At 51.4% G+C, this 23480-nt stretch overlaps 1 protein-coding gene across 1 annotated transcript in view; it reads left to right on the top strand.

Moving 5' to 3' along the window:
• The window catches only part of ADCY10 (adenylate cyclase 10), a 50600-nt gene extending 28338 nt beyond the window's left edge, over positions 1-22262 (top strand). The window contains exons 15-29 of the mRNA XM_036442936.2: positions 3961-4089; positions 5718-5996; positions 6133-6423; positions 7142-7205; positions 7755-7986; positions 9611-9718; positions 10183-10358; positions 11875-12031; positions 15222-15426; positions 15505-15601; positions 16373-16488; positions 17939-18056; positions 19718-19913; positions 21279-21467; positions 21976-22262. Coding sequence (XP_036298829.2) covers positions 3961-4089; positions 5718-5996; positions 6133-6423; positions 7142-7205; positions 7755-7986; positions 9611-9718; positions 10183-10358; positions 11875-12031; positions 15222-15426; positions 15505-15601; positions 16373-16488; positions 17939-18056; positions 19718-19913; positions 21279-21467; positions 21976-22137 — 2519 coding nt within the window. The 3' untranslated portion in view covers positions 22138-22262. The remainder of the gene's footprint in view (positions 1-3960; positions 4090-5717; positions 5997-6132; positions 6424-7141; positions 7206-7754; positions 7987-9610; positions 9719-10182; positions 10359-11874; positions 12032-15221; positions 15427-15504; positions 15602-16372; positions 16489-17938; positions 18057-19717; positions 19914-21278; positions 21468-21975) is intronic.
• The last annotated feature ends 1218 nt before the right edge of the window (positions 22263-23480 follow it).

The raw sequence follows: 23480 nt of genomic DNA, 5'->3' as shown, positions 1-23480 counted from the left end.
TATTGGATCATTTATCATCCTTTTATTAAGTTGTATAAGCTGCCTGTAGATGTTGGAGATTAAACCTATATCAGTGATAACATTTTCAAATATGTTCTCTCATACAGTGGGATTTCTTGTTGTTTTGTTGATAGTTTTTTTTGCTGTGAAAAAGCTTTTTATTTTGATGTAGTCCCATTTGTTTATTTTTCTCTTTAGCTTCCATTGCCATAGGGGCAGTATCAGTGAAGAAGTTCTTTTGGCATATGTCTGAGATTTTGCTGTCTGTGGATTCCTCTAGTATTTTTATGGTTTCCCATCTTATGTTTAAGACCTGTATCCATTTTGAGATTATTTTTGTGTACGGTGTAAGTTAGTGATCTAGTTTCATTTTTTTTTTTGCATGTATCTATCCAATTTTCCCAACACCATTTATTGAAGAGACTGTCTTGACTCCATTGTATGTTCATGCCTCCTTTGTCAAATAATAATTGAGCATAGTGATTTGGGTTGATATCTGGATTCTCCATTCCATTTATCTATATGTCTGTTCTTGTGCCAGTACTATGCTGTTTTGAGAACAGTTGTTTTGTAATAGAGCTTGAAATCTGGTATTGAGATCCCTCCTACTTTGCTCTTCTTTCTCAGGATTGCTGTGGCTATTTGGGGTCTTTTTTTAATTCAGATGAATTTTTGGAGAGTTCTTTCTAGGTCTGTGAAATATGCCATTGGTATTTTAATAGGGAGTGCATTGAATCTATAGATTGCTTTGGGTAGTATGGACATTTTAATGATGTTGACTCTACCAATCCATGAACATGGTATGTTCTTCCATCTTTTTACATCTTCCTCTATCTCTTTTTTCATTGTCCTGTAGTTTTCCACGTGTAGCTCTTTTACCTCCTTATTAAGCTTATTCCTAGGTATCTTAATTTTTTTTTGTGCGAAGGTAAATGGGATTGCTTTTTTAGTTTCTCTTTCTGAAAGTTCACAATTGGTGTTTAGAAAGGCCATAGATTTCTTGGCATTTTTGTTCATATTTTTCTCCTCCTCTTCTTCCTCTTCCTCCTACTCTTTCTCTTCCTCCTCCTCCTTCTTCAAGAATACTCTTCAACATTTATGTAATAGTGGTTTGGTGATGATGAACTCTTTTAGCTTTTTCTTGTCTGTGAAGCTCTTTATCTGACCTTCAATTCTAAATTACAACTTTGCTGGCTAGAGTAATCTTGATTGTAGGTCCTTGCTAGTCCTTGCTAGTCATCATTTTGAATATTTCTTGCTATTCCCTTCTGGCCTGAAAAGCTTCAGTTGAGAAATCAGCTGACAGTCTTATGGATGCTCCCTCATAGGTAACTAACTGCTTTTCTCTTGCTGCCTTTATGATTCTCTCTTTGTCTTTAATCTTTGGCATTTTAATTATGATATGTCTTGGTGTGGGCCTCTTTGGGTTCCTCTTGTTTAGGACTCTCTGAACTTCCTGGACTTGTATGCTGTTTTCTCACTAAGTAGGGGAAGTTTTCTGTCATTATTTCTTCAAATAGGTTTGCAATCCCTTGCTCTCTCTCTCTTCTCTTTCTAGCACCCCCTATGCAAATGTTGGTAACTTGAAATTGTCCCAGAGACTCTTTATACTATCTTCATATGTTTTTATTATTTTTGCTCTTCTGGTTGGTTGTTTTTGCTTCCTCATATTCCAATCACTGATTTGATTTTTTGCATACTCTATTCTGCTTTTGATTCCCTGTAAATTACTTTTCATTTCTGTTAGTGTATCCTTAGTTCCTGTTTCTTTCGCATTTCTTTGATATTCTCACTAATTTCCTTGAAATTCTCACTAAAATTCTTGAAATTCTCACAAAGTCCCTTGAAGCTCTCATTAAGATCCTTGAGTGTTCTTATAACCATTGTTTTGAACTCTGTATCTAGTCGTTCTTTTTTCTGGAGATTTCTTCTGTTCTTTCATTTATGACATGTTTCTTTGTATCCACATTTTGGTTGCTTCCCTTGTGTTTATTTCTTATATTATGTAGAACTTCTATTTCTCTTAGAATTGGTAGAGAGGTCTTGTGAAGTATGTGTCCTTTAGGGCCCAATGGCTCAGCCTCCCCAGTCACCTGAGTTGGGCACTCTAGGTGTGCCCCTGTTTCGGCTGTGTTCACTGAATTATTGTGGTTAACCCTTGATTGCTATTGGTATCATTGGGAGGAATGGACTCACAGGCCAATTGGCTGTGAGGGCCATCTGCGACTACAGTGGAAGAGCTGCTGTGTAGGAAATACCCCTATGGAGCAGGACTTGCTTCATTGGGGCTTTGGTGCTCACTGAGTCTTCCCCTTGAGTATGTCACTTGTGAATGTGTAGAGTTGTAATCTGGTGTGGTCTGAAGCTATCCACCTGGTGCACTGGCTCTAGGGCTTCCAGGGAGATGTAAAATTAGCCACTGCCTGGGACCACCTGGCAGGAGCTATAGAGAGATCTTCAGGTGGCTGCTACTTGTATTGGGCTTAGAAGTGTCGAGCTGTGAAGCAAGGCAAGCTGGTGCTAGTGCCAGGTCTTGGGCCTTTCATTGATAGGTTTGGGAAAGGCTGCTTGTTTGAGAGGTTTAAGCAAAGTCTGAAGCCTGAACCAGGACAGGCCATTCATCTGGAAAAGGTGCTGCAAACAGCTTGGGTTAGACTGCAAATTGGATGGGGCACGGCCTAAGGAAATCATCAACATGGAACAAAAAGTGTGGGTCATGCTGATGGAAACTCAGATATGGCTGCCAGTCAGCTCTGGGACAGGGGAGATCCAGCACAGGAACAATGACTCCTCTGAGCACCGTGGTCAGGGAGAAAGCCGCCTCCTAGTTCCTGCCCCAATGCCGGACAATCCAGTTCCTCCCCTTATGGCCCTGGCTCCCCCAAGGTGTTGCTCAGAGGAAGGGGACCATGAAGGTTATGTGCTGGCCCTCTAAGAGGATCTTCCTGGGGCTCCAGCAGCTTCTGTGTCACTCAGCCATAACCCTACTGGTTTTTATAGCCCTAAGTTGTGGGGACTTCTCTTCCCAGCTCTTTAACCCTGGGCTGGGGGACTGGTATGGTGCTGAGACCCCCTGATTCTCATGCGAGGCCTTTACAACAAAGATATCCCTCCCAATTAAACACACACACACACACACACACACACACACACACACACCACATGTCGGTGTCAATTAGCCCATTCTGCACCTCCACCAGTCTTGTTGTACTTTCTTCTTTATTTCTATAGTTGTAGGACTCTCGTTCATCCAGATTTCAGGCAGTTCTAAATGATGATTGTTTTGTATTTTAATTGTAATTTTGATGTGGTTGTGGGAGGCAGCAAGTACTGGCATTTACCTATGCCACCATCTTGGTTCCCTAAAATATATGATGTTATATACTATAAGATACTTAGTGATAATCTTTAAGTCAAATTTTTGTGAAACTGCATGTACTTCAATAGTTTTTGTTTGTGGGGGGGCAGGGAAAGAAAACATCTTTTTTTGTTATTTATGTTAATCTGCACCTGAGGATATTTTTTTCCATCAATTTTTTTTTTTTTTGAGAGAGAGAGAGAGGGAGGGAGGAGGGTGAAACAGAGAGAGTAAGAGAGATGTTAGAGAGACACATTGATTGGTTGCCTCTCACATTCTCTCCAAACTAGGGCTGGGACAGAACTTGCAACCCAGGTACATACCCTTGACCAGGAATTTAACTTGTACCCTTTGGTACATGGGGCAATGCTCTAATCATTGAACGATATTGGTCAAGGGCAGGACAAAACATCTTAGGAATAAATTTAGATTTTTTTTCATATATCATTTTTTCTTAAAAACAATATTCCAAACTATTTGGTGAGCCAACACACACTTCTGCCTGTTCTTCCTCATGTGAGCCCACCTCAAAGTGCATCTGAAAATCAAGATAATGACAGAACAGTGACTGTCCACTTTTCTTGCCTTTTACCTCCTGAAAGAGAATGTTGCTAAGCCAACAGAGATGTTAAAATCATTTACTCTCAGTGGTGATGATGAAAACGAGGAAGTCTGCAAACTCGCTAGTGGTGTCAGATTGAAGAACTTGTCACCACCAGCATCACTGAAAGGTAAAGACAACTCCACCTGCTGCTCCTTCTCCAGAGCCTGAGCACCTTCTGTTTCCTACAGTGTTTCCCAAAGTGTGGTACGCGTACCCCCAGGGGTACGGGAAGAGTTTGGTGGGGGTACACGTTGCACCGGAGTTTGGTGGGGATATACACAGCACCGTGCTTAGTTGCGCCTAATTCTACGTTCTCATGAGTATGAGGGGTACTCAGCGTTATGAAAATTATAGAAGGGGTGCACATATGTCAAAAGTTTGGGAAACACTGCTAGGACTAGGGACTGAAAAGGAGATAGGATCAGCACCCAGGCGTGGCTTGCTTCTCATTGCCCTGGGCGGGGGAGGCTCCAGGAAGGTGGGACTTTTCTGCTTCTAATTAGGAGCCACCTCCCTCGTGTGCATATTTTGGAGTCTGATTTGAACAAAGTTTTCTTTTTTTATTTTTAATATATTTTATTGATTTTTTTTTTTTTTTACAGAGAGGAAGGGAGAGAGACAGAGAGCTAGAAACATCGATGAGAGAGAAACACCGACCAGCTGCTTCCTGCACACCCCCTACCGGGGATGTGCCCCCAACCAATGTACATGCCCTTGACCGGAATCGAACCTGGGACCTTTCAGTCGCAGACCGATGCTCTACCACTGAGCCAAACCAGTTTTCGGCTGATTTGAACAAAGTTTTCTTCCGCTGCATGCAAGAATGAGGTGCAGTACATTCTCAATTAAACAGAAACCAAGTAAGGAGAGAGAGAAGGTAATACTGAAAGTTCTCTGCCATTTGTTTTTGTAAGAGATGGCAAAGAGGAGAATTTATATCAGAGATGTGTCAAAGAAAACAATTTCCCAGCCAAGTCCTTATATATACTCAGCTCCAATTCATGCTAGCTATAAAGAACTTTAAATGATTCAAAGGATGACCGAGGGGGTGACTCAAGGTTCTCAGTCTCCAAAAGAGCCTCTAGCTCATTTCTGTGTTTTCATTCACTGTGTCCACCAGCATAGGAAGGTGGCCTAGCGTGGCTTCTATAGTGGTCTGTGGACAAGTTGAGAAGTTCTCATTTTGTCCCTGAGGAGGGTGAGGTGATGGCATTCTGGTCCGATGTCCAGGAAGACATTTGAGCTCTGACAATGAGCTCAGAAGAGAAGCTGGGGTTGGTGCTGGGAACCCTCTGACACTTTGTCATGAACATAGAGATGGCAGTGGCGTGTCACAGGGAAAAAGGACCTCTGGGGAGCACAGAGGAAAGCCCGATTGCTAGGAGATCCCAGGAGAAAGAGTAGCCAGGGAAGGAGATAGAGGACCAGCTATCCTTCGGCATACAGAGGGCAGGCCCTGTGTCTTCACCTGCGGTGGCCCATCCTTGTCACACTTTGACACCATCAGAACGTTGACATCAGCCTGATGTTTGCCTGGCCTTCATGCCATGCGCATTTTTAGGCCCTAGCATATGCATTGTTCATGCTTTCAGCACAAGCACTCTGTGAAGTGGGCACTGAAAAAACACTCCTTCTGGCCTCACCTGGTGGGGTCTCTGTGACCAAGCGCTGTAGAGCAGGACAGGGGTCTGTCTCTAGAAAGTATCTGATAAAGATAGACACGCAGTTCCCTCCCATGTGGCTTTGCACTTGCAGAGATCTCTTTGGTCCAGCTGGACAGCATGAGCCTCTCGCACCAGATGTTGGTCAGATGTGCGGCCATCATTGGCCTGACCTTCACCACGGAGCTGCTGTTTGAGATCCTCCCGTGCTGGAACATGAAGAGGATGATCAACGCCCTGGCGACCCTTGTGGAATCCAACATCTTTGATTGTTTCCGGAACAGCAAGGAGCTCCGGAAGGCTCTGAAGCAGAATTCGGACTCGTTTGAGGTGTACCATCGCTCCTCGTCTCTGAAGCCCGCAGAAGGAAGGGGTGAGCGGGGCCTGGACGGGACCCATCTCCTGTTAGTGAAGGCACAGCTGAGTCAGAGCTGACCCACGGTAAGCAGCGGGAGCGGGTTCGTGCCCCCGGCCCTCCGCCTGGCTGAAAAGCCCTCTGTTCCCTCCAGCTCACAGGGAGAACGAAGCGCTTCATGAGCTGGAGAGCGAGGTGATCGAATGCCACATCATCCGGTTCTGCAGGCCGATGATGCAGAAGACAGCCTACGAGCTGTGGCTGAAGGACCAGAAGGTGGACATGCACTTGAAATGTGCCCGCTTCTTAGAAGAAAATGCCCACAGGTGCGACCAGTGCCACAGCGGAGACTTCATCCCCTATCACCATTTCACGGTGGACATTCGGCTCAACTCCTTGGACATGGACTCCATCAGGAAGATGGCCAAATCCCAGGGATTTAAAAGTAAACTTACTTCTTTCTTAATTAGCTCTAACCATTCCTGGAGAAGGTGAAGGTTTCAAGTCCCCTTGAGATACACCAGATGGCAATTTCAGAGCAGGGGGCAGGGAGGTGGGCAAACCAACCCTCTCTCATCTGAGAAGGACCTTGGGAGAGGCCTGCACAGAGGCCTGGGCACTGATCCTGTGGGGGCTTTCCGAAGACGGCGATAACGAGGGCTTCCGCTGTACTTCTATAAATTTATAGATCTGCAGAGTAAAGCATTTGCCTGGAAGCCAGCAGACGTGTGATCTGAGACAAGTCTCTCTCCTTCTCCCAAGATAGAGAAGTGGCTAGAATAAACAATTCTCATTTGTTTTCTGTTTTCAGGTCATCATGGAATTTTCTAACATATTTAAGTTAGGCTGGACTGAAGGTTTTTTGTGCTTTTTTTAAATCCTCACTAGAGGATATATTTATTGATTTTAGAGAAGAGAGGAAGGGAGAGAGAGAGAGAGACATTGATGTGAGAAACATTGATCAGTTGGCTTCTGTACTCACCTCGACAGGGGATCGAACCCCCAACCTTTTGGTGAATAGGACTATGCTCCAACCAAATGAGCCATCTGGCCAGGGGTGACTGCACATTTGAAGTCAAGGTTCCCGTGCTCCTTGTAACTAAACACCAGGCATGTGCTGGGCAGAACAGCTCACTGACCTATACAACTCATTTATTTTCTAGCTGAAGACATCTTTTCCAAAATAGAGGTCATGAGGAAGTCTGAGACAATTTCAGAAACTTCCAGGTACAGGCATGTATATAAGTGTGTAGGGGGTACAGCATAGACAACTGTCATTCAGTTTCATAGACTGCTAGAGTCATCCGTCCGGCCCGCACCTCTGGCCTCTGAGGCAAAGTGGAGAAAGGAAGGGGTGAAGGGGAGGTTTGGTCAGTTGGATCTACATTAGGTTTTCTTATCTTGTCTTTTCTTAGTCTGTAAAGATGTTTCGTTTCAAAAGCTATACTGGTCCTGGCTGGTGAGCTCAGTGGTTAGAGTGTCGGCCGAGGACTGAAGGGTCTCAGGTTCCATTCTGGTCTAGGGCACCTACCTGGGTTGCAGGCTCGATCCCCGGCCCCAGTTGGTGCGGTGGGGGGGGGGGGGGGAAGGAGGGAGACAACCAATCCATGTGTCTCTCTCCCATTGATGTTTCTCTTTCTCTGTCTCTCCCCATCCCTTCCACTCTCTCTAAAAATCAGTGGGGAAATATCCTCAGGTGAGGATTAACAGCGACAACAACAAAAGCTATACTGTGTCTGCGTGTAATTACTCCTCTTTATTTCTGCATTTGGACAGTTTCGAAGAAATCAGAGAAAAGATGCTGAATTTCATTGACGTCATCATAGCAAAAATAAAGCCGGCTCATGAAGACATCATCCCCTTGGAGTCGTGCCAGTGCGAGGAGATCCTGGAGGTGGCCGTCATGCCGCTGGCCTACCACTTCCTGGCTCTGGGGGAGAACAGCAAGGCCTTGTACTACTTCCTGGAGGCCGCGTCCGCCTGTCTCCTCCTGGAGGATAACTACATGGTAAGCTGCTCCCACCCGCTCTCCTCCGGAGCCCCAGCAGCGGAGTGGGAGCAACGGGGAGCACAGCCCTCCGCTCCTCCTGTTCCTGCTACCCGCCAGCACCCCTTCCTTTGGAAATCAGTTGCTCAGACAGGAAATTGAGGAGAGAAAAAAGGTGCCTCGCTGGTTTGGCTCAGAGGATAGAGAGTAGGCCTGTGGACTGAAGCGTTCCAGGTTCCATTCCGGTCAAGGGCACATACCTCAGTTGCAGGCTCCTCCCCGGTCGGAGCATGTGCAGGAGGCAACCAAATCGATGTGTGTTTCTCACCTTGATGTTTCTCTCTGTTCCCCTTTCCCTTCCACTCGCTCTAAAAATCAATGGAAAAGTAATCTCAGGTGAGGATAAAAATAAAATGGTGAGGACAAATTGCAAAATAGCATTATGCGTTATTTGTAGAAACCTGCAGTGAATTGTCTACCTACATTTGGGGGGAGGGGGTAGCAGTGGGGAGGAGGGCATATGTCATTCCCAAAAGGATGCAGAGAGGACGCCTGGCGTCTCTGCCTCAGGCTCCCCGGCTTGGCTAGCTTCGCAGCCCTGAGGAGCCAGGCCTGCATCCCTGACCTGCAGGCGGCCTGCCCCACAGCTTACAGCCCGCAGCCAGCGCTGTCGCCACAGCAGGCCAACCAACCCTCGCACTTTAGATTTGCCTACCGTTTAAAATTAAACCCTCCCCAATGTCAGAAAGCCCCAGTTCTCTCAAGCGTGTATGTTAAGAATGAAAGTCTCCTCGGCACATTTGATACACACATGTAGGCCGGGCGGACGTGGCCAGTGAGTCCCAGGAAGATACGGTTTCAGGAGTCCTGGGGCCAACTTGCTAAACCCGTAGGGAGTGAGATGCCAGGAAGACAAGGATAGGATGCTGAGCTCAGAGAAGGTTCTAGAATGTGCCTTTCACACCCTCCTCTCCAAAAGTCTGGTAAGACCAGGGCTGGCCACCACTCCTGTCTACCTCTGCCTCCCACTCATGCCCCTTGGGCTGCATGAGACTTGGGGAGAGGAGCTTTTGGGCTTCATCTCTTCCAGGCTGACCTTGCCTTGGCGGTCACATGTGCCAGGACACCCCTGTCTAACAATGCCATAGGAGGTTGAAGAGGAAGTGAGGAGAGTTGCTCAGGCCTTTCCTTCCTCTTCCAGTTCCCCAAAGATGGCCTGGAAAGGGACATGGGGATGAGGCATAACTGGTCCCAACAGCAGACCAGCTTCTCGCAGGTGTGGGGCTGCGTCAGGGCCATGAATGTGTTGTTGGAAATAAGGGAGGTGTGGGGTGGAAGTACTCAAAGGAGGAATTTCAGGCCAGGGGGCTGATGTGACAACCTGAAGATGCAGAGATTTCTAGATTCATCTTCTAGAACAAGTGATCCAGTGGACAGAGATGGGCATGCAAGTGGCCCCTGTCTTCAGCTGGTGTTACCCATCCTGGTCCTGTCTAGACTTTGGAGGCCCTGTCTAATCAGGAGTGGGCTTGGAGGTGGAGGCGAGACCTGAAGTGGCCCCGGTTCTCCTCCTCCAGTGGCACCTGGGGTGGTGGCCCCTCTGTGGTCTGGGTCCCTGCTGACTCAGCACCTCCCATCTCTGCAGGCATACACACATTTGAATGAGGGAGAGAGGTTGCTGAAAATCCTCAAGAAGAAAAAGTCTTGGAGTCATACTTTTGAGTCTGCCATCTTCTATGGCCTCAAAGGTCAGGTAAGAAACCATGAAAAAGATAATTTTTCTGTGATTTTCCATTGGGGCTGTACATAGAAGAAGTAGACACCACCCCTGTACTTTGTACAACCTCTTCCATCCTCTACCCCAGTTCCCTTTCTAAGACTCCAGAACCCCAAGCGCCAGGACTCAGACCTCACTGTCACTTGCCAGCAGCAAGGTCTTCCTTGTCTTTCTTGATATTGTTATGAAATGTCCTAACAGATCTCCAGAATGGGCATGGGCGGGTAAACGTATTCTCCGAGGTAGATGATTCACACCAAAAATGCTAAATGCTAGTCATTCAACCATCCTTCCACGCACACATCCAAGAAACACCACTATGCACAGGGTGGTTGTTCCTGGGCCCTCATTGGCCATTTTCCTGTTAAAATCTCAAAAGGCTGTATTGTTGGAACACACCAACTAAGCCCAGAATCACTGCTTTCCCTCCTTTCCCATAGGTTTGTTTTAACATGGGCCAGATGGTACTTGCCAAGAAAATGCTGAAGAAGTCACTGCAGCTCCTCAACCGAGCTTTCCCTTTCACCTTCCTCTCCATTTTCTTCTATATCCATGTTGAGAAAAACAAACATCATTATTATATGAATCAGCAGACCCCAGACAGCTCACCTCCAGGGTAAGGGAAGGAGCCGGGAAGAGCTGAGTTCTCGTCTCACTCCGGAGGAGGGAGGTCTAAGCATACACCAGAGACCAGACCCCAAAACAGTTGTGGAGGTTGGACGTCTGAGATCAGGCAAGGGCCTTGTTGGGGTCACTAACTTCTCAGTGTGCCCCTATGTGGTGGAAGGGGTTGGGGGGCTCTGTGGAGCTCATGATAATGCCAGCCCCACTCCAGGAGGGCTCCACCCTCATGACCTGATCACCTGCTCACGTCATCACTTTTGGGAGTTCCGATTCAACAGATGAATTTAGGGGGATGCGTACAGACCATGGCAGAATGTGGTTGTTAAAATTAGGCAGTTCCTCCACTGAGCTGAGACTCAGCCGCCAAGAGCAGCATGCAGAGGAGGAAATGACATGCAGGACTGGCTTGGCTGGAGGTGGATGAGTGTGGGGCCTAGCTGTGTGACTCTGAGTCTCACCTTCTGCTTATGTAGGAGAACCTTGGTTCTTGAACCTCTCCAATCTCGAACAACTTGCTTCTCAACCCTTTCATGCTGATGCCTATATGTCAGTGACACGTGTCTTGGGTGGCAGACAGAGGAGAGTATGAGTGAGTTTACCAATAAATCTCATGTTGTTAACATCTCAGGAAATTGTGCTGTGAAAATTTTTGTATTTTCTTGCTTTTATTGCTGCTTATTATTAAACTGGAGGCACAATGCATGAAGGTTCATGCAAGAATGGGTCTTCCTTCCCCTGGCTGCCAGCACCACCTTCACTGGGCTGGAGCTGCCTTTCTGCTTTCCCATGCTGCCCAGAGGCCCTGAGTGGCTGGGCCAGTGCTGAAGGCAACAACACAGGCATTCCACCCTGCTCCCAGCCACTCGGCACCTGTGTCTGCTAATTAACTTTCCATCTTTGTTGGGTTAATTTGCATACTCACTCATGATTGGCTGGTGGGTGTTATGAAGGTATGGTCAATTTGCATCTGTCTCTTTTATTGGTGTAGATACATACAGTAAATCTCCATGGGTCCTGAGAAGGTTAGTGACAGCAGCAGAGTGAAAGGAAAATTGTGAGAACAACGATAGAGCTTCGACATGCACTGCCTATAAGAAAGGTTAAAGTGGGGGCTCATTTAGGGTCTGGAACAGATGAATTCAATTCACATTATTTCTCATGGGGGAAAAACTCCGGTTTTCGAACAAATCACTTCTTGAACAGCCTTCTGGGATGAATTAGGTTTGAGAACTGAGGTTCCCTTCCATACATGGTGGTCATCAGTATCAAGTGTGGTTAAATGACAACAGTGTGTTTTTTAAGTAGCTTCTCTTAAAGACCAATGACTGGACTGCTGATTTACATAAACAATCTTAATGCTCACCAGGTCAATATTCTAGTGCCCATTTTGCAGCGAAGAACATGTGTTCAGAACACTGATGTGCCGTTGGGAGGGACGGCCGCAGCGGCAGCGAGGGGCAGAGCTGACCCTTCCTCTGTGACCCCCCACCCCGCCCTCCCTCTCGCAGGAAGAAGCGGCTGGCGGAACTGCACCAGCAGGTCAACTGCTTCTCCCTGCTGTGGAGGATCTACAGCCTGAACTACTTTTTCCACTACAAGTACTACGCCTACCTGGCGGCGCTGATGGAACTGAACACTGCCATGGAAACACAAGACAAGTTCGAGGTAGGGGGCTTTCGTGGCCGCTTCTTAAATTTCTGCATCTTATTTGGCGAGACAAGCCTGGCCCAAGCCAGCGGGGTCTCAGAGTCATGAGGACCGATCCCAGCCTCCCGCAGGCCTGCTCTGAGGCCAGTGGTTCAGCACTCTGATCCCAGGGTCCCTTACACGCCTGACGATTCTCCAGGACCTCAACATAGCTTTTATTTCTATGGATTGTAGCTATGATATTATGATGTAAGAAACAAAAACAAAAAAATATTTTAAAAATAATGAATTCATTACATATTAACACAACATTTTGGTGGGGAAGGGGGGAGTATTTCTCTAAACAAAACATTTAGTGAGAAGAGTGGCATGCGTTGATTCGGTTTGCTAAATTTTTGCAAATACCTTGATGCCTGACTTCCTGGAAGACAGGTTCTCACTCCGCTTGTTGCAGAATTTACCAGGCCACCGAAAACACACAACGCGTGCTCAGAAGATTCCGTAAAAACCCTTTATTTGCAGATGGACTAGGACGGTGACTCAGGGAGTCGGTTTCCACAGCCTGAGCACCGAATGCGGAGGGTCTCTCCCATGTACCCCCTTGGTTTCTCTGTCTCCCCAAATGTGGACCAGGCTTCCAGACTTTTCTCGGGCTTTGCAGTCCCTCTGTGGGTTGGGGTGGGGTAAGTGAGATTTCACCCAAAAGCCTGGCCTGGGTGGTGCCAGTGACCTCCCCTCTGGCTGTTAAGTGCTTGGTGTGTGGCCCTGACAAACTGGGAGTGTTTAGGAAAACAGATGATTGCCTAAGGAAGGGGCAGTGACTTAATGACAGACTAACAGGAATGTGCACCAGGATACTGGTGACTGGCACAGATTCAGATTGCTAGCCCCCAGTTTGTCCCCTGTATTCCCCCTCAGGCTCCCGCTGTGCTCACTCACACCCCTCTCCCCTGGAAAACGCTGTGTACCTGTGAGAGAATGAGGATGCACAAGGAAAGTGCCGAACCATGACTCACGTGTCAAAGGTTTTACCAACTCACTAATTAATAAGGGAGCTGGTAAAAGTTTCCACCGGGTCCAAGGAGGATTCCATTTACGAAAGGATGCGAAACAGCTAATCAAAGGGCAATCAGTCATCACTGTGTCCGCCTCCGTTCCCATTTCCACGGGAAAGCCGCTGGCTTGGTCTCCTGCGGCATCTGGAGTTGCACAGAGACAGGGACGAGCAGAGACAGCAGTGCCGGGGGCTGGACAGGACACCCACTAAGTCCCGTGGTTGTCCCCTCCCCCATTTTGATCTTTCACTATTTTTCCCAACACAAAATGTCTTAATATTAAGAAATCAGCTTTGATCTCTGTGTGTCCTCCCCAAAAGGGTCACAGGGACCACACAGGGAGAAGCCCTAGTCTGGATCCAACCTGGCAAGTCCTTGATTAGATGAAAAAAACTCCAAGTCACATGATCAAGAAATGATTAAGCTCAATGGTTAGGGCATCGGCCCACTGACTGAAGGGTCTTGAGTTCCATTCCTGATCAAGGGCATGTACCTCAGTTGCAGGTCTGATCCCTTCCCACACGCACCTGTCATAACACATAACTGGTGTGTGAGGGAAGCAACCAATTGATGTGTCTCTCTCATATAGGTTTCTCTCTCCCTCCCCACCTCCTCCTCCTTCACTCTCGCTAAAAAAAAAAAAAGGAAACAATATCCTTGGGTGAAGATTAAAAGATAACTGATTAAGCTAGACCTAGCTCATCTAATCAAAGAGACCCAGTTCCTTTATAAAAGCACATCAAGTCTGGGCTCCGGAAGCCATCATTCCTTCTCGGAGCCGTCAGTTGTTGAGTGAAATGCATGTGGGATGACTAAGTTCCACCATTCGTTCTTTCAGGAGGCCAGTGTAGGCAAGAAGGTCTAAGGCCTATGGGACTGGGCCTCTGCCTGTGTCCTGCCATCCTCTCCTGCTCCCCGCCCTCAGACATCTAAGCTCAGCCTCTAAGGGTCCCTGCACTGGTTGTCTCCTTGGCCTGGAGTGCTCATCCTGGGACCTGGGCTCCCACTTTGCAGCTTGAAGGTCGCCTCCTCAGTGAAGCCTTCCTTGATCCCCTCACCCCTTCACTGTCCAGCCTGTCCCCCTCTTTTAGTGGCTCATTCCTGCCTGACGTTCTCTTTCACTCCGTAGTCAGTGTGTGGCCTGCGTGACCCCCGCCGGTGTGTCTGCTCCGTGAGAGAGCGGCTGCCTTGCTGTTGTCTCGTTCGGTGCCGAGCTCCAAGGACGGTGTCTGGCACCTACCTAATCGTGTCCAATAAGTACTTATGGAATGAAATGCTTTACTTCTCCGGCAATTCTGGCGCTTTCTCTCAAAAACGTGGTGGCGTTGGGGGCCGTGGAGGGTAAGATGGAAAACTGGATCAGCGGACGCTGTGGCGGAGGTGGCTGGGCCTGAGGGCAGGCGGCTGGCGACGTGCTCCCCGTGCCCACACCCCGGGAGGCGGCCCGCGCGCGGCCCGGGAGAGAGCGTGAGCTCAGCTCCCAGGACCCCTGCCTGGGTGAGACCGCCTGCGAGCGGGGCATTTCCCCGGGCAGTGAAGCGGGTGGACTGCGTTCTCTTGGCCCCAGTCCAGGCAGCCCCTGGCTTCACTGCAGTTCGGACTTCTCATTGCCCAGCAGCCCTCTCTCACCCACCACCACGTCCGGCCACCCTGCCCTGCTGTCAGCGCCTTTGGAAACATGCTCTCAGAGAGCAAACCAGCCTTTCCTTCTTACTAAGTTACAAAAATGAGACGTGCCTGTCCTAACACATTAAACACTGCAGACATGCATAACGTGGAAAGTAAAGTCGCTCTTCTCCCTCTTCTCCGTTGTCCAGCCCCAACAAGGGATGATTACTGTTTACATGTGGGGGTGAGTCCTTGGGGCTCTTTACCATGTGACCACAACAGCCACCCGATATAAGCCATTGCTTTTATTTTTTACACAGAAATTGAACTTCTTGTTTAAGGCCTCTGTGGCCAGAGGGGCCATCACGCTTGTCCAGGTGGTTTGGGGGAGAGGTGGCAGAAACCCAGTTTAATTTCTGTACCAAAGCCCGGGGCGTGGCCAGGTGGCCAGTTCCATTCTCCAGCAGATATTGGGCAGCTTCTCCCCGCTGCCTGCGCGGGCTCCATCTCGGTCCTGCCCTTCTCTCCCCCATCTGCCATTTCAGATCATCAAGGCCTACCTGGACTACTCACTGCTCGAACAGCTGGCCAGCCAGGACAGCACGTGGTTCAAATACGAAATCATGGCCATGGAGATGATCTTCAGCATACCCCTGAAAGCCGAGGGCATTGAGATCATGGCGTACTTGGCCGACACACTGGGCTACAACAAGTTCTTAATGGGTCATTTGGACTTGGCCATTGACTTCGGTAAGGGCTGGCTGAGCCGGACGGAACACGCAGGTATAAGTAACACCCGGAAATCTACTGAAATTGATTTCTCCTCAGGCTCTCGGGCCCAGAAGATATGGGGACTGCTCCGGAATCCCTACAAACAATACAAGGTCTTCTGCTGGCTCTGTAAAAGTCTTTGCCTGAAAATCAGGTATTTCTCTTTTTATTTTTTAAAATATATTTTATTAATTTTTTTTTTTTTTTTTTTTTTTTTTTTTTTTTTTTTTTTTTACAGAGAGGAAGGGAGAAGGGATAGAGAGTTAGAAACGTCGATGAGAGAGAAACATCAATCAGCTGCCTCCTGCACACCCCCTACTGAGGATGTGCCCACAAACCAGGTACATGCCCTTGACTGGAATCGAACCTGGGACCCTTGAGTCCGCAGGCCGACGCTCTATCCACTGAGCCAAACTGGCCAGGGCCGGGTATTTATCTCAAAGCATTTTCCAAAATTAGGGGGAGGAAGCCATAGTGACTGAGTGTTCTGGGCTCACTCCCCTGGCCCTCAGGTGGGTTGGGAGGAAGCTGTACAGAAAGATGATGTCGCGGATCATCGTCATCCTTTAGAAACCAGTGCTCTTTCCCAGAATTCTTCCACACTTAGCTCCTCTCTCCTCTCTGGCCAGTGACCAGAGGAGAACCAGATGGCCATCCCCACAGTGGGCACCAGAGGGAGGGAACAGGAAAAGCCGCCTGGGAGAGCAATGCCCAGAGACTAGCAGCGAGGACCAGAGCCCCGAGGGGGCCTGAGCCTGGCCACCCCAATGGGGAGGTCCACGGAAGCACAATCTGAACGAGGAGTCGACTGGAGATTTAGGGGGGGGTTTGAAGCTTTAGGGTTGCAGTTGGTCCTGAAGTACCGGGCAGGACTGAGACTGGCCAGCACCGGCCTTGATTCTCTTCTCCCTGAATCTGCCCTCAGGCACAAGCAGCTGATCCAGGTGCTGGGGTGGCTGTGGGACATCTCCGTGGCAGAAGAGAACATCATCAGCAAGGCGTTCTTCTACTTCATGTGCCTGGACACCATGCTTTATTCCGGTGAGCCCGGCTTCGGGGTCTTTAAGGGACTTGGGGGGGGACACACTCATGTTGGAGTGTGTGGCAGCCGTCAGGGCTGGGGCTACGGGTCACCAGGTTTCTGGCCGGAAAGAGGAGAGGCCGGTGTTAGGGGGTGAGGGCCGTCTGGAAGGTGCAAGGATTGCGAGGCCAGCAAGGAAAAGAATTCAGTCTGGAGGACCCTGTCGGCCATAAGCTGCCAGTTAGTGAGTGTCCCATCAATTCACACAAGTGACAGTGTCACTTTGTGTCCTTAAATGAGGCATTTTAATTACTCAGGACATACGGAGTAATGCCAGGTTGAGAGTGAAGGTAGGATTGCTGATGGTCGGAGTTCCGGGTCACTGGCAGGTGCTGGTGATTTGGAAAACAAATCCACTCACCTCCAGGTTCCCCTCGCGTGGGCAGCACTCAGGGCACATGTTAAATCAGAGGATACCAGGTTTGGAAGGGGCAGCAAATGCTGCTGCGGACGGGAAGGGTGGGTGGGAGACAGGCAGTCCCAGGCAGCACTTGGCCAGCTTCTTGGGCTCAAGCAGGAGAGCTGGTTTGTACCCCGCTCCTGCCTCGTCAGCTGTGTGGAAGTGAATCGTGTCTACCCACGCATCCACGAAAGCTGGGCATGGCCACCACGGGCAGAACAACGATGTGGCTGTGGCAATCCACAGGTGTCTCTGTGTCAGGCCACTCTGACGCCTTCTATTGATCTTGGGTATCCTATCTAATAAAGAGGGTATATGCAAATTAATCATCACTCCATAACAAAATGGCTGTGCCCACAGCGGAGGCTGATTCCTGTAATGAGCCTTAAAGAGCAATCAGCAGGGACCTGAGACTGCACTCTCCGCCTGGTGACAGGGAACCTCAGCCCATGCCTCCTGCCCCAGTGCCAGGCTGGGAGACCTCAGGCTGTTCCCCCCCCCCCCCCCACCATGCAGGGCTTGACAGGGGATCTCAAGGTGCACCCCTGGCCCAGGCCGGGGAGCCTCAGGCCACACTCCCCACCCCAGAGTCAGACCAGGTGACCTGAGGCCAAACCCCCCACATGTGGGGCTTGACAGGGGTGGGGCTGGCCAGGTCTGGGTCTCACGTGATTTCAAGGTGCATGTGGGTAGGCGGGGACTTGACTCTGGTTCCCACGGTGTGCTCCAGACTCGAACAGGAGGAAGATTTTCATATACATTTTACTAATTTTCTTTCATCTCTGACACTTCTATTATAGAGAAAGGGCAAATAGCAATATTTAAATATTTCCTCTAATTCCCTTTTAATGTGCATGAATTTTGTGCACCGGGTCACTAGCGATTTATAAATACCCGAGTCCCCCCCAGATTCACAAAGTAACTGGAGGTTCGACCTCTCTCCACGGTGGGAAGTTCGCTGAGAGCCACCTTCCCTTTGCTGAGGCAAAGCTCCCCCGTCTCCCTCCCAGGGTTTGTTTACAGGACCTTCAACGAGTGTGTGGAATTCATCCAGGAAAACGAGGACAACAGGATCCTCAAGTTCCAGAGCGGGATCCTCCTGGCCCTGCACTCGTGTGTGGCGATCTGGTAACCGTGGCTGCCTGTCATTCAACCCCCAACCCTGAACCCATTCGGCCCCACAGAAGAGTTCTTTTGAGATTTTTTTTTTTTAAGTGAAAGTATTTATAAATCATCCTGCAGACAGATGGAAGGCATCAGGGGCCTGGCCCGAGACACGAGGGAATCGCCTGCTAGTTTGCGCCCCTCCCCCAAGACGGGGAGAGACGCTGCCTCAGGCGTAGGCACGGCAACCAGCATCGCCTGCGCCCGGGTCACGCTGGGGTGCTCTGGAGACCAGGGGAGAGAACACGTGCCCCGAGGAGGGCTGAGGTTGAGGGAGACTAATACAGAACAACACTTGCCCCTCCCCGAGATCTGACCGTGCAGACAGACATTGCTGGTGGAGCTGGTGTTGGAGGGTGTGGCCGATAGCTGCCAGCGCGCGGGCCTCTTGTGGGGCTCCGCGGTGGGCAGTTCTTGGGAGCTACAGTGTCGCCCACGGAGGCGGGGGGAAGAGCATGCCCCTGCTGGCTGTGGGCATCGCTGGCTCTCAAGGTGGAGGGGAGGGTACTGAGCTCTGCCTGCCTAACGCTTCTCCCAAAGTCTGCCATCCACCACGTCACTCCTGGTCATCGGAGGAGGGAGGGAGGGAGGCCAGGAAGGGGCACGGAGCTGTGTGCCAGGGAGGGCCGCCACGTCAGGGCAAGGTCAGGGGTGAGGGAGAAGCATCCTGCCCAAAGTGTGGGCTTGGTCCTTTGCCCCGTTCAGTATCTAACTCAGCAAGCCTGCAGCCGTGGCCTGGGCTTCAGGGCAGCAGACCTGTAAGGCTCAGAGCACTTCATGGAACGTCTTCCCTCGCCGTTCCCAAGGCTGGCAGCCACTCCTGCTCCACTTCCCATCTCAAATCACATGTGCAGCCGTGCTGCCGGGCATTCGGAGACGCCGGGGAGAGGTCAGGTGACAATGTGGAGACATTGCTGAGCAAAGGGCCGCAAACGAGAGCTGTTCCGAATGTGAACAGCGGTCTCCTCTTATCAGAATGCCTGGGGAGAAGTTAAAGCCCCCAAAGGAATCACCTTGCCAATAAAAGTCCCAAGAGATTAAAGTTCAAAGTCAAATTAACTTGCCAGCGTGAGTTCAAGTTCAAGGAGTCTGAAGTCCAAAGGTTGTTCTAACTTATTACTCTACTCTGCAAAGCTCTTTCAACAGCTGCGGCCTTGGCACCCCCCGGAGAGCTTCTCACACGGGTCCCGGTCCTCCCCGTCTGCTTGGCGCAGATCTGAATTGGACCAGAAAGCCAGCATTTCTGTGGTGCATCCGCCTGACCTTGATGATGCCAGTGTGTGACCCACACTTTGGGCAGCACTGGCTCAGGCCACCTCTCTATGGATTTGGAGCCATGTCTTCAAGCCCTGGAAGTTACAGCTCCACGTGTCTGATTGATCGGCTTCACTTGTTAGAGTCCAAAGAGTTAAATGGACGGTGGCTAGTAAGGCCAGAGTGTTCCCAAGGATTCTATTCATCTCACACCATCAAAACATCCTAGTCTCCCCTTGTCCATACCGCATAGCGCCCCCCGGTGGGCTCCCAGAAGCCCACGTGCTGGGCCCGCCTCGGGCGGCCAGCGTGAGCCCTGCGCCCACGCCACGGCTGACCCGCACTCCCCTTGTCTTTCTGCGGCGGCGCAGGTATGGCAGACTCCAGCAGTGGGACGAGTTTCAGATCTTTTTCAATAAAACCAAAAACCTGGTGCCAAGAAGGACGCCCACGGCTTTTTACCTCCAAGGGATCTGCAGGTACTTGGAGGCCCAGGCCCTGCACCTCCAGAAGCAGATGGAAGGGCAGTGGGAGTCTGCGCAGGACAGCGGCGTGGAGCTGCTCAAGGTGAGGCTGCCGCTGGGCTCCGGGTGGGTTCTGTCTCCTCCGGGGCCGCGGCTCCTGCACCTCCAGACTGCAAGCAGCCCCCCCCCCCCCCCCAGCTTTCTAGAGAGCGCTCCGGCCAAACGCCTGCCTGTCTTCACGCCATCTGCCCCAGCAGTGCCTAAGCAAACGCTCATCCACCCTTCAACAACCACGGGACACCTTGGAGAGGGCACCTTTACACACGGGGGCATTTCATATTTTAAAAATCTGAATTTCTGATCCTTCTTTTAAAACCTGGAGTAGATGGCAGCCTGAGGCCCTCCGTCCTGAAGGGCAGCTATTGGCTGGACCTGACAGGTGACCCTCAGGGCACACTCTCTCCGGGGGCAGGTGGCCCCGCTGCTGCTCAGCGACGTCAGCCTGCTTACCTGCGTCACTTCCTGGCTCCTGTCAGTATGCAAACCCATGAGCCCTGATGCAGAGGAACCACATCCCTGAGAAATGACATAGCAGGATGTGAAGTGAGAAAAACAGTGTTACTCTGCCATGTGATTAGTATGATCCTAACTGTGGTGGGTGTAAGTGTGTGTGTGTGAGTGAGTTTGTGATTGTGTGAGCCTGTGTGAGTGTGTGAGCATATGTGTGAGTGCGAATGTGTGTGTGTGTGTGTGTGTGTGTGAGAGAGAGAGAGAGAGAGAGAATATAACAAAATAGTGAGAAAGTGCGAACCCAAATTATTTCCTTCTGTGCCAGGGTTATGGGTGATTCTTACATTTTTTGCTCTTCTTTTCATTTCCCCCGGAAACCTTAAACCATCGACTTCTATTGCTTTGTAATCAAAAGAAGACCTATTTTTACACAGCGGTTGTGGGGAGGGCTGGTGCGCTGCTAGGCTGCCCTTTGCTGGGGCAGACCGGCGTGCACACCTGGGATTGGGAGAAGCCGGGAGCAGCTGGAGGCGGATGGGGGAGACTTGCTTGCAGGCCCAGTAGCCATCGCACACACAGTTCCCCTGGCGCAGCAGCCAACACAGAGCGGCCTCGCTGGCTGCTCAGAACGTGCTTTTAGGCCAAGTCAGACAGTGACATGGGCGCTGGGCTTCAGGGAGGTGCCTGCACGGTGCGCACAGGCAGGCCGCAGGCCACTGCCGTCCCGGCAGGGGCGGAGGGCCCTGAGCCTGCGAACACCCAGTGGGCTCTGCTCAGGGTCCCACAGAGTCCACCCGCTCCGCACTCTGGGTCTCACCTCCACCCTGTCCCAGGTCGGTCTCGGTGGCGGCATGTTTTCCTTGATGGCTCTGTAAACAGACATGTCCCCAAATCCTCTGTGGAGGGAAGGCTGCAGCCCAGGGCCGCGCTGGGCCCTCACACGCTGGCTCTTCCTCAGAACCTGGAGAGCACGGTGGCTCAGAACATCACCGGCCCCATCTTCCTGCCGAGGCTGTACCACCTGATGGCCTACGTGTGCATCCTCATGGGCGACGGGCAGAACTGCGACCTCTTCCTGAACACGGCCCTGCAGCTCGCCGAGAACCATGGGAACATGCTGGAGATGTGCTGGCTGAGCCTGAACAGGGTGCGCGCGGCCGCAGCCGGCGGACACACACACACACACACACACACACACACACACACACACACGCTCACCCTTCTGAGACGCCGGAGGCTGAGCGCTGAGGTTTGGAGGGTGTGGGAGGCCTCGGGAGTCTTACTGTGGGGGTGACACGCCCACAGCGCAGGCATGTGCACCTCCTCTTCCCCTCCAGCTCCCTGGAGCCAGGCCGAGGCCCCCTCCCGTGACCCTCCCCGCTTCACAGTTTGCGTAACATCTGAGTGCATCTCTCTTCTCGCCCTGAGCAGCGGGAACCGCGCTCAGCACCCAGCGCAGCGCCTTCTGCCCGGGTCAGAGGGATAAGGAATGGGAGTGCACGTCGCCTTGTTTGTTTACAATCACATGTCAGCAGTTTGGGCAGAAACATTCATTCTTCGTGGCTCCACATGGTTTCCAAAGCCCGGAGATCTCTGAGCCCGGATCTCACTGGCCAGCGAGCGCCGACCGGGCCTGTGTTCTCTCTGCCCCCCAGGAATGGTGGTACTCCAACTCCGACCTGAACAAGGACCAGTGGCTGCACACCGTCGTGAACCTCCCCACGTGGGAATGCATCTTATCCGGCAAGGTCAAGGGGCAGGACATTCAGAAAAACAAGTTCCTCATGAAGGTGAACATCCTGGACAATCCTTTCTAATGTCTCCTGAGAGAGGAGGTTTTAGCGACTCGTCCATCGCCACCTTCCTGTGGCCAGCGCTCCAGCCCCTCGCTCCCTCTCCTGTGCCCGGAGCCAGGCCTGGTGGCTTCCCCCTGGGCCGCGGGCAGCGCCCCTCCCCGCTGCACACCATGGCCTGCGCCCCTCCCGCCGTGTCCCCCCCGGCTGCTCCCGCCCATGTGGGACTAGCACACGGGGAGACAGCGACACTGAGATGGAACATGTAACAGATGCGCTTCTAGTTAAGCTATTAAACCGAGCATGTTTATTTGTAAACGCCCAGCTGTCCAGTCTGTGGAGATGCACAGGTTTGCACACAGCACGTTCCCGCCACGGTCTGCGAGGGCGGGACTGGAGGAGCCGATGTCGCAGAGCCTGGCGGCCGCTCCCAAAGCCCCCTCCCCACCTGCCCCACCGACTCTGCCCCAGCGAAACGTTAAAGGTGGAGCCATTAGCCATTTGGCTGCAGGCATCTTTTGCACAAACACAGTTCCCGCCTTTTTCTGTGTGACGGAGCGGCAGCAGCACGTCCGGGGGTCAGAGGCGCTGCCCCAGGCCGCCTCGCCGGGCCCAGGGCAGAGGGAGCTCTTCCTGGCGCTGGCGCCTCTGAGGCCGGGATCGGTGGTGCCAGGCCAGCCCGCTCTGCCCCGAGCCCGCGTCCCCATGCAGGTGGCCTCCCCGGAGCTGCACACGGACTTCCCTTTGCTGAGCCCCGTTGCCTTCTGATCCTGGAAGGGGTTCCCCCGATGAGCACACCCCGACTCTCAGCATTCCCACAGGCAATGCCCACACAGCGCCCCTTTTGCAGGCCGGCATCTCATTGTCCTTCTGCCAGGGCGCAGCGTGCGTTGTTCCTCCTGGGAACACAGCGGAGCTCCAGGAGGAGGTGGGATGTCCCTGCTGGTACCACGAGGTTAGCGCAGAGGCGGGGGGTGGCGGGGCCCTGGCCCCAAGGGCGGTGGGGGGGAGCCAGGGCTAGGAAACACGAGCTTCGGGCTCTAGCAGGGGCCCCAGCTCTGCAGCAGTCACCTGGCCTCTCTGTTCAGCGCGTGCACCCCAGGAGATGGAGTCCTCAGAGTGAAGCCGGAACCGGGGAGGGGCCAGCTGGGGAGGACAGGTACCCACAAACTCTCCTCCAAACCTCACAAACGTCTTTCAGTTGGTTTATTGGCCCGTAACCGAGTGAAAGCAAGACTGGGCGCGGCTGGAGGTGGCCGTGGAGAGGGCGGCGGCATTGGAAGTGGAGGATGAGAGTCCACGCGCTGATGAGAGACAGGGCAGAGGAGGGTGAGCAAAGGAGGGCAGACTGAAGACTTAACCTTCCA

Source organism: Pipistrellus kuhlii, unplaced genomic scaffold (assembly GCF_014108245.1).
Source record: "Pipistrellus kuhlii isolate mPipKuh1 unplaced genomic scaffold, mPipKuh1.p scaffold_m20_p_18, whole genome shotgun sequence".
In the NCBI taxonomy this organism is placed as follows: domain Eukaryota; kingdom Metazoa; phylum Chordata; class Mammalia; order Chiroptera; family Vespertilionidae; genus Pipistrellus; species Pipistrellus kuhlii.
The sequence above is the reverse complement of the archived record's forward strand: the minus strand, read 5'-3'. Positions and strand labels throughout refer to the sequence as shown.